The sequence below is a fragment of the Plecotus auritus genome (genome assembly GCF_963455305.1).
Source record: "Plecotus auritus genome assembly, chromosome: 8".
NCBI lineage: Eukaryota > Metazoa > Chordata > Mammalia > Chiroptera > Vespertilionidae > Plecotus > Plecotus auritus.
The window spans coordinates 56,483,565-56,500,209 of record NC_137782.1 but is presented as its reverse complement, the minus strand read 5'-3'; the positions used below and the strand labels follow the sequence as shown (position 1 = coordinate 56,500,209).

The 16,645-nt window shown below is 38.8% G+C and overlaps 1 protein-coding gene across 4 annotated transcripts in view; it reads left to right on the top strand.

The window, feature by feature from the left end:
* The window catches only part of WDR7 (WD repeat domain 7), a 324,295-nt gene that overhangs the window by 182,190 nt on the left and 125,460 nt on the right, over positions 1 to 16,645 (top strand). For all 4 annotated transcript variants that reach the window (XM_080686915.1, XM_080686912.1, XM_080686914.1 and 1 more), the window contains one exon: positions 5,771 to 5,992. In XM_080686915.1, coding sequence (XP_080543041.1) covers positions 5,771 to 5,992 — 222 coding nt within the window. The remainder of the gene's footprint in view (positions 1 to 5,770; positions 5,993 to 16,645) is intronic.

The following is a 16,645-nucleotide window of genomic DNA, read 5'->3' as shown; positions in this document are numbered from 1 at the left end:
TTCTGATGGGCCTACCCCTAACCATTCATTTCCCAGGCTAGACTGACAGGCCTCTATGGTTGGCATTTTGGCTCCTGCTGCACGTGTGCTTATCTGCCCTGTTATTGTTCTAGCCTTTTCCCCAGTGATCTGCAGGGAGCGGCCCAGTGATTCCCCTGGGAGTGTGTGAAGTTGTAACTTCCTGGTGAAGTGAACAGGCGTATGCTCCCTAGTTGATTATGCTTAATAATGTCTGATTTCCTTTGCGCTCTTCCTTTATTAGTATCTGGCTACCTATGCAAACACATATCCCCCCAAGACTCTTGGGCCTTATAATCTTACAAGGGTAAATGGATGAAGGCCTCATCTTTTGTACTTGCTTCTTGCTGTCAAGGGATGTAGTCCTACCTATCCTCAGGCCCAGAGATTCTTCCTACCTGCCAGAGAAAGAGAGGAGCAAAAGGAAGGGGAATCTTCCCACGAGGGCGGTGGCTTTGCAAAATCCAGGTCAGTCTGGTGCTGTCCTTGAGAGGAGTCATATGCTATGTCTGCAGGATGGCACTCCTGGACAAGTTGGCATCCTTGTTGTATTCTAAAGGTGACAAATTTGAGAAAAACTGGCTACCTATGCTAACACCATTGTTCAAAGGATAAAAATTTAAATGTGAATATGACCATTAGTGCCATCTATGACCTGGCTCTTTCCTGTCTCTCACCTCATTTTCTACCATTCTCCTCTTCACTCATAGAGTTCTAGACCAATTACCTACCCTTGAAATAGAATGTTCAGATTTCTTCTTGCTTTAGGTTCTTAAACAGTATTATTCTCTCAGTTCGTAAAGTTCTTATTGACTTTGTAACCTTTACATTTCTAATTTCTGTTTAGTAGCCTTTAAGGTTAATAAGGACAGAGACCTTGCTTTTCTCATCCCAATTAATTCATATTAACTCATTAATTCCTATTAGCATAATGCCATGTACTCTAGATGTTCAATTTTATGTGCTGAATGAATAACTAACTGATGGAATAAGTGACTTTCTACCACCACTGGCACTTCCTATTTTCTACTTGATCATTGCAAGAGTTGTTTCTTGGTTCAACTTGTCTTGTTTTCCCTCACAATCTACCTTCCATACTGCTACTATCATGACCTCTCCAACAATGAATGAACCTGATGTCACCACCCTATACAGAATTGTTCAGTGGCCTTCCATTAATCAAAGGTTAAAAGTCTTTAGCTTGCTGTACAAAGGCCTCTCATGGTTTGATGCCTCTGTAGCCCCCTCCCCGCCGTTGTTATTCAGCTGCCTTACCTTCAGTAGTATAGAATGACAAAGCAAAAGGACATGAGAAAAAATAAAATAAAACAAAACATCTAAAAGTATTCAGAGGCCCGTGCTGCTAATTTCTTGGTTGGTATACTGAACTCTGAAGGCTCCCCTTTTTTTGTCTTGATTTAATTAATGTATAGAGCAACATACTGAAAAAGGCCAGAAAAACTGGATGGATTAATATTTGAAGGAGCAGAAAGGTGAACTCCAATTAAGCTGGCTCCGGAAGTTCACTTTTTAAATCCCTCTGTACCAAATTTATAGTTATGATGGATAAAATATACAAATAGAAAACCAAAGAGGCATAACCAGACCCAGGAAAGATAGATATCTCTGTGGACAGGTAATGGAATAGAAATGCAATCATTTGGGCTGAAACCATTAGCTGCTTAGCTGCTTTCCAGAAGCAGGCTTTGGCTCCTATGAGCAGAGAGGACTTAAAATATATCATGAATAAAGCTTAAAGCCAGGATCTAGGCTATGGCTTCCTTAGTTCCTGGAAGGACATTGAAAGGATATGAGTACATTGTTACTTGGTTAAAATTGAAGTTGTATTATTAAAGGAGAAAAGGAAAATGGATATTAACTATGTGACTGGCAATGTTTACCATAACAGAAAATAAGTGAGTTGTGGCCCTTGCCCGGTGGCTTGGTTGGTTGGAGTATTTTCCTGTACACCAAAAAGGTTGTGGGTTCTATTCCCGGTCAGGACACAACCTAGATTCTGGGTTTGATCCCATACAGGAAACTTGGGGTACATACAGGAGACAAATCGTCAATGTTTCTCTCTCTCACAATGATTCCCCCCTCTCTCTCTCTCTCTCTCTCAAATCAATAAGAAAACAAAACAATAGAAAAACACAAAAAAGCATATCCTTGAGTGAAAATAAAAAATAAATAAATGAGTTGTCTTCAACCTAATAACCTAAAACTAAAACAAAGAAAAAGAGAGATTAGGGATGAAACCTAAAGAAAGTGGAAAAATTAACAGCAAAAATTAGTAAAATAGAAAGCAATGAAATAATGTCAAAACCAACATGTGTTTTTTTTATAAATCTGATAAAGTATATATTTCTAGCAAACTGATCAAGAAAGGCATGAAAAATAATATTAGATAAGGCACAAATAAACTATTTAAAGTGATTATAGGAACTGATACAATTGAGTTTTTTATATCAGAGACAATAGGGTAAATAATTTCACATCAATAAATATAAAAACTTGGATGAAATAGATATTTTAAAATTATAAGTTGTCAGAAGTGACTCAAGAAGAAATAGAAAGCCCTGGCCGGCTTTGCTCAGTGGTTAGAGCGTCGGCCTGCGGCTGGAGGGTCCCAGGTTCAATTCCGGCCAAGGGCACATGCCTGGGTTGCGGGCTTGATCCCCAGTGGGGGTGTGCAGGAGGCAGCCGATCGATGATTCTCTCTCATCATTGATGTTTCTCTCTCTCTCTTCTTCTCCCTTCCTCTCTGAAATCAATAAAAATATATATATATTAAAAAATTTTTAAAAAAGAAATAGAAAATTAAATAGTAAGTAACTATTATAAATAATGAATTTATATTAAAAAATATACCTTCACCTGGCTCCTCCTCACACCTGAACTTCATCCCCTGCCTTCTGACTCCAGAAGGGGAATGTCCTGAGGCAAGCTGCAAGAATCATTTAACTGTTTTCAAAGAATTGGGGAGAGAAAGTTACTTAATCCAGTTTTTGGGCCTTGTATTGTATTGCCACTGAGACCCAACAAGAATAGTGTATGAAAAGAAAATTATAGTCCAATCTCACCTGTGGACACAAATGTAAAAAAAAAACACTTGATTAGCAAATTTAGTTCAGGGTCTGTGTATTGATTGGCCTATTTATCTACCTACCTATCGATCAAGAGACATCTATCCATCCTTCCATTCTTCAGTCTACCTAGAGTTTACCCTGAGAATGCAAGTGTTTGAGGCCAGAAAATATACAACATTTCAGGTGACATTGATATGGTTATACAATAGATTAAAAAACATTTGATAAGGTCAGGATCATGGTGATATTTGGGACGTGGGGAAGGAGTAGTGAAGTCAAGACACAATCCATAGTAGACTTTAGTTATATCCACATTAGTTCATTACTTTTTAGTAAAATAAGATTGCGTGCAGATTATACTAAGTTGTTTGTGTACGTGTATATCATGATATCCTTTATTCTCTATGTAATTTAATGGCTGGTAATATCGCATAATAAATACCAAACAAAAAATAAAAGGTCAAGGCTAGCGTAGGAATGAGCAAAGGACTAAGCAAAGGCCCTCTACTGGGGATCGAGCCTGCAACCCAAGCATGTACCCTGACCAGGAATCTAACTGTGACCTGGTTCATGGGTGGAATTGGTTCAACCACTGAGCCACACTGGCCAGGCTATCATTTGAGTTTTAAATTCATCATTTATTCCTTTGTGAACAGGCCCTCCTTGTTTATATGCACTAGTGAGTTCTTGAGGACCTGGGCTATTTATTTTTATGTCTCCAATTCCCTGGCCCAAAGTAGATGCTCAATAAATATTTGTTAAATTACTGGGCAAATTTATAAATGAATTAATGAGCAGTCTTTTGTAAAAACGGATTCATTGAGATAAAATTTATATTTCATAAAAATCTGTCCTTTTAAAACGTAAAATTCAGTGATTCTTAGTATATTTGGAGTTGTGCAGATATAAGCATAATATAATTTCACTAGAGGCCTGGTGCATGAAAATTCATGCACTGGACGGGGGTGGGGGGGGCGTCCCTCAGCCCAGCCTGCCCCCTCTCACAGTCCGGGAGCCCTCAGGGGTGGGAGGCGACCCGGCGATCAGGGGAAGGTGACGCCCCCATCACACCTCGGCTGCTGCCACTGCTAGCAGCACAAGCCTTTGCCGACCCTGGTTACCTGAGCCTCGGGCGGCCCTGGGCGGCTGGGCAGCCGCCATCCGAGGTTTGCCTGCTTGTTGGGCTGGCCCTGGGCGGCTAGGGGGCTGAGGGGTCTGGGGACTCCCGAGGCAGGCATGCAGCAAGGCCGGGCCCGCCTGGGGGTGGGCCGAGCCTTGCTGCGAGCCTGCCACCCCAGAGGGGCTGAGGGGACTGGGTGCCGCCATCTTGTGGTTGTGGGCGCCACCATCTTCGAGGGCAGTGCAGTCAATTAGCATGTTCCCTCCTTATTGGCTGTGGGCACCACCATCTTTGCGACGGCGTGAGGGTCAATTAGCATATTCCCCCTTTATTAGATAGGATAACTTTTTATCATCTCAAAAACCTAGCACTCATTAGCTATCCTTAACCATTTCACTCCTGTCCCACCTCTAGGCAATCACTCATCTACTTACGGTCCTTATAGATTTGCCTAGTCTGGACATTTTATGCAAATGGAATCATACAATTTGTGATTATTTATAAGGACCTTTTCCTTAGCATAATGTTTTCAAGGTCATCCACATTGCAGAATATATCAGTGCTTGATTACTTTTTATTACTGAATAATATTTTATTAGATGGATATACCACATTTTGTTTATCCATTTATCAATTGATGGACATTTGAGTTTTTTCCAGTTCTTGGTTATTATGAATAATACTGCTGTGAATATTCATGTACATGTTTTTGTGTACACATTTGTTTTCATTTCTCTTGGGTAGATAGATACCCAGGAGTGGAATTGTTGGTCCATATGGAACTGCCAGACTTTTTCCAAAGTAGTGGTACCATTTACATTCCCACCACCATTGCATGAGGGTTTCAATTTCCGTACATCCTCAACAACACATGTTGTTTACTGCCTGTTCTTTTTATTAGAGCCATCCTAGTGGATATGAAATGGTATCTCACTGAGTTTTTTATTTACATTTTTCTAATGACCAGCAATATTGAGCATCTTTTAATGTGTGTATTGTCCATTCATCTGTCTTTGAAGAATTAGCTATTCAAATTTCTGCTGACTTTAAGAGTAGAATTTTCTTATTATTGAGTTGTAACATCTATTCTGGATACAATCCCTTATTAGATTATGATTGACAATATTTTCTCACAGTCTATGTGTTGTTTTTACTTTCTTGATACTGTATTTAAAGTGCAAACATGTTTAATATTGATGAAATCCAATTAAAAATATTTCAAAATTACTTTTGCTTTTAGGATCATATCTAAGAAATCATTGACTAAAGATCATGAAGATATGCATCTATATTTTCTTCTGCAAGTTCTTTAGTTTTAGCTCCAATATATAGGGTTATAATCCATTCTGAGTTGACTTTTTGCAAGGTGAGAGGTAGAAGTCCAAATTCATTCCTTTGTATGTGGATAACCAGTTGTCCTAGTACCATTTTTTTTTAAAAGACTGTTCTTTCCTGAATGAGCAATCTTGGAATGTTTTTTATAATCATATGTCTTTTTGTATTGATATTCTTTTAATTTATATTCTTGTGTTTTGATTTTCAGGTTGCTTATCAAGTGTCCCACAAGTGAAAAAAATTTCCACATCTTATGAGGAAAGACGGAAACAAGCTACTGCTATTGTTTTACTAGGAGTCATAGGAGCTGAATTTGGTGCTGAAATTGAACCTCCTAAACTGTTGACCAGACCTCGAAGCTCTAGTCAGATTCCTGAGGGATTTGGTTTGACTAGTGGTGGATCCAACTACTCACTGGCCAGACATACTTGTAAGTTTTGAAATTCCTAATGCTGATGTATTGCTTCTCAATACATATTATTTGTTAACAAAATCTAAGAATATTGAATATATCCCCAGTTTCAACTCACATAGAAAGCTCAGATGAAGTTAGGAAGCAGGACAATCTGTTTGGTACATTACCTTCTGTCATAGTTGCCCAAACTTCTTCTTAAAAGTTCAAATGTGGTTTTTAAATGCTTTTCTTAACACATTTCTGAGATTTGAGTTTTCACAATGTGGTCAAAATTTTAGCCAAAATTTATGAAAGCTGGCTTTAAGTTAAAACTTTTAACTTATAAAATCATTTCTCAAAAACTACCTGACATGTCCTGAACGTGATTTGAAAAGTTAGAAGTGGAGGTGGAACACCAATTATTTTCATTTAAAAATAATATTTTAAAGTGCATGAATGAGGAATTGGGAATTTCCTCTAATTTAACAAATATTCCAATACCAGTTTTAAAATGGTGAAATAATTACAATCAGAGCCCAAAGGGCTTGTGTCATATTGTTCTAGTTCTGTAGCTGGTATGTTAATAACCGGTAAGGGTATTTTATAATGATGTCTGTTGTTACCTTAATGTTGGAACTTCTTTACATAGGTCAAAATGTTCCTGCCACATTGCAAAATCATTTCTAATGTTGTCATGTTAAGGACCAAATATCCTACTGAATACATCACAAGCTTTTTTTGTAGAACAAATTGCAATATGCTCTTTTGGTGTGTTTTTTTAACCTTTAACACAGGAAAAAGATATATGTTAATTTGGGAGTTACGATGGCCAAGAACTTCATTGGATCATTATCCTGTACTTTTGCTGTGAAATCAAGGGACTGTGTTGGAGGCTTTTATTACTGAAGCCCTATTATAACTTAGCTGTCGTGCCCCCTCCCCGCTCTGGTTCAGAATGCAGCAAATATTTATTAGTGTTTGTAATCTTTTCATCTCTACTTGATATTGAGAATCAGAGAGTATTAGTAATAATAAGACCACCACCAACAATGATAAAGCTACTAATTGTTTTGAGCACAATTTTAAGCTTTTTATATGCATTAACTCAGTCCTCATAGTCACCTTTTCTTTTTTAAAAAAATATTTTTATTGATTTCAGAGAGGAAGAGAGAGATACATATAGAAACATAGAAACATCAATAATGAGAGATAATCATTGATTGCCTGCCTCCTACACACCCCCCAATGGGGATCAAGCCCACAACCTGGGCATGTACCCTGACCAGGAATCCAACTGTGACCTCCTGGTTCATCGGTCGACGCTCAACCACCAAGCCACACCAAATGGGCCATAGTCACCTTTTAAAGTGGTATCTGCATTTAACACATTAGGCTAGGGGGCACAGGTTTTAGTCAGCCTGGCCTAGTTCATACCTCTAGGAAATGGCCTTTTGAGGCTCAGCACCATCTGTTGGTTCCAAAGCTCATGCTTTTGACCAGTATATAAACTGCTGCTGGTCAGTGGCTGCTAGTTAAAAGGGCTTAATGACTAACCTGTGCTATCACTTTATAACTTGAAAAGTACTTTTTTTTTGGGGGGGGGGGGGGTTTGCCTTTAAATTTCATTCCATTACCCTACTTTTTCATCAAAGATCTTAGGTTTCTTGGCATTAAATTTGCCTACCACAGTTTATAATTATCAGCTTAAATCTTGCTCTCCTTGTTAGAAGCAGTTAGCTATCTAAATATGCTGTGTCTTACTTAGGCTCTTTTCAATCAGTTGTGTGTTAATTAACCAGTTATAATGTTAACCTGCTTGAAGTTGCTGTATGTATTGCCATGTTATTTGTTTATGTGGCATTTACTAGTAGGATGTATTGGTACCATTACAAATTTAGCCTTTATGGCATCTCATTGAATGAGATAATAATTATTATCCTCATTTTGAGATAAGGCCATTAAGATACAATATTTGATGAACTTTAATTGCTAATGTAGTTAGAGGTATAGAGGTGAAGTCTAAACTTCCTCATAAAGCTATTCTGTGAAAACTCTTTATGTCCCAATTATCCACATGGATGGGAGGGAAGAGTGATACTGATACTTAATTCAAAAGTCATTTTTTAGCCTCTCTCTCCCTCTCTCTTTAAAGTTAATACAAACATTTTGAAAATAAGAAAACCTTTAAAAAAAGGCATATTTAGTTTAGTTTTATAATACATTTTATACTTAGATTTGAATATATATGAATCCTTTGTGGGTGTTACACTTCACATTAAACATCAAAATCACATATTAAAGACAAAGATGAAGGACTCTGTGATCAAGAGGCCTACACTAGACCACTCTATTACCTGTACCCTTGGTAAGTGAAGTGTCCCTCTGGGTCACAGTTTCCTCTTACATAAAATAAAATACCGGAACTATTCTCTTTTTATAGCCCTTTTTGTCCAATTAGTCTCTGCTTCTGAAGAGAAATAGAAAGCATCTCAGGAAATTCACCTTCTTCATAACCTTCCCATTTTCTTCTCCACATACCGACAGATGCTTCACATCAGCCCAACTTCAGTCGAGATTCTTCATTTGTATTTGGTTCCACAAAATAAAGCATTTTAGACTATTTTAGGGTATTATTTATAATATTACCTTGTAGGACTTTTGGTTCTTTCATTTGGTCTCTTCTGCTCCATTTATAATTGTGGAATTATGCTGGCACGTCTGTAGTAAATCCCATTTTGATCTCATTAGCTTTCTTACTTTGGGCAAGTGTCATAAGTCATTTCCCTAGGCAGCAGACTCTGAGGCAGATTTGTATGCAGACCTGTTCTGGGATCAACACCTTTAGGAGAGTGAAAGAAGCAGGACTGGGCAGGCAAGAAGTTGAATGGCATTTCAATTGCCTAGAAAGCCTCAGCCCATCTCAGGGAACTCTGGAGCTGGGATGGCCCTTCAGACTTGTCTTGAACTAGGACTGAGGGCTTGGCCTTTTATCCTTGTGTCAGTCAGTCACTGGAATCAAGTCATTGGTGCCCTGAGCAGGGGGTGTGATCTTGAGTGAGGCAGCTCTCTTCCATTTAAGGCAAACCCCACGGAGGGACTGGGCTGAGGTGTATTAGCCACTGCACCATGAGCTTGGGAAGTGAGTGTTTCAGTCGTGGAGTGGAGGAGATGGGCAACCTCTCTAGCTCCCACTCAGCAGGTAAGTCAGGGGTGGGGAACCTTCTTTCTGTCCAGGGCCGTTTGGATATTGATAACATCATTCGTGGGCTGTACAAAATTATCAACTTAAAAATTAGTGGCTATATTTGGTTAAACATTTAACTCACCCCTAATACCTTAGCAGAGCCAGACCAAATGATTTCGAGGGCCTTATACGGGCCGGATGTTCCCCACCCCTGATGTAATTAATTTATGTGTGTCCCAGTTCCCTTTCTATCAACAGAAATGGAGAGTGGGACTGCTATTTATTTAACACACTTTTTATTCCAACTTTATACTGAGCTCTTATTACCCTGCAAGACAGATACTTCATCTAGCCCCTACCACAATACAAGACACATTAATAATAGTAACTGAGCATTTACACTGTGGCAGGCATTTTGCCTGTATTATCTTATGTGATCTTCTAATCCTATCAAATAAGTCCTAATATTATTCCCATTTTTCAGACGAAGAAACTGAGGCTTTGGATTAAACTTTCTTCCTGCAGACAATAAATTGAGGGCACAGGTTAAATGTTTTAAGGTCATACTGCTAAAAAGTATCAAGCCTGGACTTGAGCACCTATCTTCCAACTCTAAATCAGTGTATTCTCACCATTTCAAATAGTTTTCTTGTGTTACAAACAAGAAAGATTCAGAAGTGGTGCTGAAAAAGGGAGGATCAAGGCAGCAGGTTCTAGGCCACCTTTAAATCTGAACATTTATTGAATCGTTCTTTAGGGATGTGCTGGTGCCATGGAGATACAAATGTGTGCAAAATCCACACCTCTGTAATTGTGAACTGGCTTGTATCTGTGGTGTAAAATATTTAGATTAGAAAAAAATCACTTTTTCCCTACTACAGTGGGGCTTTAGAAATATTAGAGTTCATCAGCTAGCCAAGGTGTATAACCTCACTGATGTTACATGGAAAATACTGTATTTAGTTTCCTATGGTGCTATGTTCGACTTCATTTTGTTGTAGTCTGCTATTGTGAAAATGATTCTCAAAATACTTCCTGTGCTTCCTAACAATGCATGTTTTGTTTAATGAATATGTTAATATTGGTTAAGGATGATTTTATAATGAATTTACTTCCTAAATTTTAAGGTAAGAAAGTTAAACCAAATCTCAAATGTTTTAGCAGCAAGATTAGGACAACTAGTGGTAGCAAAACCAGTGGTAGTCACCAGATATAGAAAAAGTACCAACAATGATGAGGAAAGCAGCATGCCACTTGCAAGGATAAGCAATGACAAAAGAGTGTATATTTTCAAAGTTTACAAACAAGTCATCAGATTGTGTTGCTGAGTTGTTGCTGTGGCCATAGAGATTGCATTTCTCATTACTTAGCCTCATTTTTCTAACCTGGTTTTTCCGGCACTGGGATGGAATCCTGCCTTCTTATCTGGCTTCTTACTCCACTGTCCACTTCATTCATTCATTCTCATTGCACCAACTCAGCTTTCCATGTTCTTTCCCACCACTTCTCATTTGTAATTTTACCTTTGAAAATCATCTGGTCCAGACACCACTTTATTTGCATCGCCATTACACCTTCTGTGTTTAGAGCTGTAATTCTTCACTCTGGCTGTGCACTAAAATCATATGTAGAGTGCCTTAAGAATACATAAGCATTACCCTAGAGTTCGTATTCAGGAAGCAGGGGGTGGAATTTGGGCATCTATGTTATTTTTAAAGCTTCATATGTAATTTTCTTTTGTAGCCAGAGTAGAGAATCCTAGTATAATATAGAATTCTTTAGTTGTTTTAATTGTTATATGGTTGTTCTGGTCATTAAACTACCTTAATGTACAAATTATAATTTTCTTTGTATTTTAAGATGGAAGAGAAAATGGGAATTAGAGTGAATAGGTGGCATTTTATTATCCTCAGAGCTGATTCTTTTTTAAAAAAAATATTTTTATTGATTTCAGAGGGTAAGGCAGAAGGAGAGAGAGATAGAGACATCAATGATGAAAGAGAATCATCAGTTAGCTGCCTTCTGCATGGCCCCTATTGGGGATCAAGCCAGCAAACAAGGCAAGTGCCCTGACAGGCCATCCAACCATGACCTCCTGGTTTATGGGTGGACACTCAACCACTGAGCCACACTGGCCAGGCTCTCAGAGCTAATTCTTGAGGTAGTTCAGCTTTTTTATTAGAATTTTATTATTCTGGATTACTTGGGTTTCAGTCTTGATATCACCACAAAGTAACTGGTAACTTAGTTTCTTTAACTAAACATTGGAATAATGATAGCACCTACCTCACAGAATTATTATGAGAATTAAGTAAATTAGTATATGGAAAGCATTTAGAAAGTGCCTGACATTCAAGTGTTAGTCAAATGTTAGTAGTTATTATTTTTACTAGAAATGTTTATAGGAGGATAAGGAAAGGAAATAGCTCTTTTTAAAGCATTGTTATCTAATAGGAGATTTATATGTATATATGCTACATTTTAAAATCTTTTTCAAGAACCTTAGGAGGTAGGTATTGCTGTCAATATTTCATATATGAGTTAACTGATACTCACAAAAATTAAATATTATTTCCTTAAGGTTGCCTGTCTTGAAAGGGATTTGAATTCAGATGCATTTCCCCGCCAAGCCCAGAATACTTTTCCTACAATACATACATATTCCCACTGTTTGTGGTAAAGCACATTGCTCCTAGAGGATTTATGTAAAAATATACTAAAACACCAAGTTTTTCGGTAAAACCATGTGTTTTATCTTGTTTCTTATTTTAACCACATCAACAATATGAAGCTCAGATCCAATGGAAATTTTCACTATTCTTCTGTTTTTCCTTGTAAATAATTTATGTTGTGTAACAGCTTTATCATTTTTAACAGAGATCTGACACACATTACAGGCCTTGTTTGGTGATGTAATCCCATCATTGTTCTCCAAAAATAACTTTAATTTGCAATCATTTTTTGTTAATTCACTGCACTGATGGGCTTTAGGCTCCTCTTCCATAAAACAAGCAAGTTGGACAAGATTATTTCTAAAGCCATTTCATCTAAAATTGCAGGGTTCTGTGAAATTATTAATGTGATTATTCTTACTCTAACTATAGATTGCTTGTGTTTATTGCTGCCACTTGAACTTGCTTATCTTATTTTGTTTGTACCAATTGTTCTATCTGTTTTTGTAGGTTCCACAGCTCTGCCATATGTTTGACACTGAGCATCTTTAATGTATTTTCGGCCATCCCTCCTTATGGGATTCTTATATCAGCTTACCAGGCTACAGTTATTTCTACATCACATATTCTCTACACATATCCAGCTTTATGGACTTGCGTAATATTGAATTTAGTTCAGTAGCCAAATATAATATCTGTGGTAGTTTGAGATTTGTACCTTATAGGAATAGAGTATGAAGTCATTATAACAATATTTTGGTTTAGATTGTGATGAAGCATTGGTATAAGACTCTGACAACCATCTAATGTATGTATTAGTTACCTTGATTCAGTTTTCAATTGTAGTTCAATTTTAAATGTCCTTGATTTCTTGTTTCCCCAGACTGTCTGAGTGTAGTTGAGTCAGTGACAAGTGATAGCATTGTATTGCAAATGGCAACTCCCGCCCTCCTTTTTTCCCATAAGACATTCCTAGTTCTGTTGTTTTTTTTGTTTGTTTGTTTGTTTTTTAATGTATTTTATTGATTTTTTACAGAGAGGAAGGGAGAGGGATAGAGAGTTAGAAACACTGATGAGAGAGAAACATCAATCAGCTGCCTCCTGCACACCCCCTACTGGGGATGTGCCTGCAACCAAGGTACATGCCCTTGACTGGAATCGAACCTGGGACCCTTCAGTCCGCAGGCCGATGCTCTATCCACTGAGCCAAACCGGTTAGGGCCCTAGTTCTGGTTTTTAAAATAATCTTGGTCTGAGGTTTTCTGACAGCTCTGCAGAATGGTTCCTTCCAATTTATATGTCTTTTTTTCAATTATAGTTTGGATTCAGTATTATTTTATAATAGTTTCAGATGTAAGCCATAGTGGTTAGACATTTATATAATTTCCAAGGTGATCCTCCTGGTAAGTCTAGAGAACTCACCTGGCACCATATGTAATTATTACAATATTGACTATATTCCCTATGCTATACTGTATGTCAATGGGGGGAAAAGAGGGACATAGGTAATACTTTTAACAATAAAGATTTAAAAAACAAAAAAACCTAAGGTAGATCATATCACTCAGGGGTAGCCAGATGATTAATTAGCAAGACAAATAACAAAACATCAGTAGCTTTTCTATAAACTAGTGAACAAAATAGGGACATAAATGTGTACATTTTTATTCAATTTTAGCGTAAATAGTATCTACTCAAGGGTCTAAAATAACAGTGACCAAAGTACTAAAAGTGGTTCTCCCAGTTACAAATAAGAAAAGGGACTACATTAGAAGGAATCTTGAGATAGGTGGTCTTGAGTATGCATACAGATAGATAAAGAAATGTAGATTTGTGTGGCCGACTACCAAAAGAGGTAAAAGAAACTCCTAGGGGTTCAGAAGTAACAGAAAATCAGCTACTTGTCTAGGATGAAATAAAATGGATAATAAGGGAACTAGGGACTGGGAGAGACCCTCTTTCTAAGGAGGTGGAGCTACTGAGGAAACCCCCAGCCTGTGGGGCGTGAGAAAGCCTGCCCAAGGGCAGGGCCTGTTGTTGTCTGTGAGCAGCGTGGAGGGATGGGGCTGAAGGTGCTCTGATGCAGCACCTGTTACTGGGGGCAAGTGATGGTCCACATGAGTCAGAGCAGCCTGCTATTTCCCAGGGTTGGCAGGCCAGAGCTGCTTGCGGGGAAGTGTCTTTCCTCTTGCAGGATCACTCTGTTGACCTCTGTCGACCAAGCTTAACATTCTCCAGCTAGCAAAGAGGTGTTTACAGAGTCCAGCGCTACTGTTACAAAGCCAGGGGGAGGTGGTAGATTTGGAGCTGGGAGACTACCAATTGATAACTGACCTAGAAGAAATAATTGATCTTTATAGTTCTAAAATCCAATCTAATAAGTCAGATCACTAAAATTTTATTCTCTGCTTGGTCCTTTATAATGAACCAATCATTTTCTCTGTATTTTTTTGAATTGAGTTATTAGAGTATTATATTATGGTTTGAAAGACTGACCCAGAAATCGTTCTCTGTTTCTTTCTGAGAAGTACCTTTATCATAGCGGAATAGATCCCTAGACAATGTAGTCATGTACCTACTGAAAGGGGTAGGCTTACTACAGAACTGCACCAGGCCTCACAAAGCTGCACTCTGCCAGTGTGTGGTCAGCACAACAAACTCTGTTCTGCATTTACGGATAAATAAATGATGGTTGGCAACTGTTGTTCCAAATTTGCATTTCAGTGGCCTATAATGTCCCATCACTTACTACTACTTCTTAGGGATGTTAGTGATAAGGAATAATTAATGATTTGTTAACAAGATCAGATCTTTGATTATAATGTACAATAGATGTACAAATTCTATATTTAACTTTTATTTGCCTTTTAATTGCTATGGATTTCTGGGCCTGCTATTCGCTACTTTATCAGACTGAAGAAATGGTTCCTATAATCTCTTATCCGCAGTCCCCGTAGGCATTACCATGTACTTTCTCCAGAACAGAGAAGGCAGCCCACTTCTATTAGATGCTGTAGAATGTTGCAGTGGCGTCCATTTCAGCTGTAGTTGTCAGTCACCGGGACAGCATCTGGCGTTAGGAAAGGATGAGAATGACAGGCAGAGGGCTTACTAGTGTTTTCCTGTTGAATGGTTTATAGGGGATCGCTATTGGGAGGATTCTTTGGATTTTTAAGCACTAGAGCAGTTTAGGCCAAGAAAAGGTAATGTATTAAGCCCAAGCTCATTTAAAATTCTACTTTGTCTGACCGACCATCGCATTACAAAGCAGTCTGCTCAGAATGTCTCCAGGGCTGGTCCTCTGCCCTCCCAGAGCTTCCTATGGCATTGGCTTGACTGGAGCAGGTCGTTCTGCTTCTGGGAAAGGGAGAGTTCTGGGCAGTAGCACAAGCCCTAAAATATTGATGTGGCCACTCCGCAAGTATAGTGATATTCTATAGTTATAGGCAGTATGTCATTCAAGCTGTTTTCATTGCCCAGAAATTGTTATGCTGAACCTATAGGTTGTCAATCAAGTTAATTTTGGTAACTGCACAATAGATTGTGCCTTTGTGGATGTGTATATATAATTATATAATATGCTTATTCAATGGATGTAAAAGATTAAAAAGTTAGTCTTTATATTTAGTGCCTCCCTTATATCACATATATGTAGTCACCTGAGTGCACAAAGGTAGAAGGCCCATGTGACTCTTGTCCCTAAATGTATATGCTGCAGGTGTGGTGGTAGTAAGGACTATGATGTATCAAGTGTTAGCTTGTACCCCATGACAATGCCATTCTTTAATGTCAAAGTGGTCAAATATAGGCAGGCCTCAGAGATATTGTGTGTTCAGCACCAGACCACTGCAATAGAGCAAGGCATAATATTTTTGTTGATGGAGGGGCTTGCCTTCAATTTGTAAAAACCCAACATCTGTGAAGCACAATAAAGCTAAGCGCAATGAAATGAGGTTTGCCTTATTGGCTATTTCACATGGTTCAACTTAATATTAAAGCATAGGCTGTGCTGTGATTTGGAAGAGCACCAAGTCATTAAAGCAAATTATATAAGCCAGAACCCAAATTAACCACAATTGGACGAGAGACAGAAATGATGTTAAGGAAAGTAAAGCTAATGGGTGACTTATGACTTGATCCTATACTGAGGTGGCAAATGTGAGGTGAGCCCCTCTTCACTGCATTAGCAGAAAAGATTTTGGTCAACAGATTTTTCGCTCTCTGAACTATGTGTTTTATGTCTAGGATTATATAAATCCTTGCAGATAACTCCTTTGACATTTGCTTATCTGGTTGCCTTCTGACATACCTAACACAGCAGATTTTTCTTTCTAAACTCTTTGCTGCCTTTCTAACTTTTGAGCATCAAGGTGATTGCCCCTTGGTGGTATTATATATTTGCAACTAGGGAGGCACTTTTGTGTTATCCTATATAATAAAAGAGTAATATGCAAATTGACTGTCACTCCAAGACACAAGATGGCTCACCCCTAGTGGCCAAAGATGTGTGGACACAAGATGGCTGCCACAAGATGGCTGGCAGGGGAGGGCAGTTGTGGGCAGTTGGGGGTGACCAGGACGGCAGAGGAGGGCAGTTGGGGGAGACAAGGCCAGCAAGGGAGGGAATTTGGGAGGGACCCAGGCCTGCAGGGGAGGGCAGTTTGGGGGGACCAGGCCTACAGGGGAGAGAAGTTGTGGGGAACCAGGCCTGCAGGGGAGAGCAGTTGTGGGGGGACCAAGCCTGCAGGGGAGGGCAGTTGGGGGGGACCAGGCCTGCAGGGGAGGGCAGTTGTGGTCGATCAGGCCAGCAGGGAGGGCAGTTAGGGGTGACCG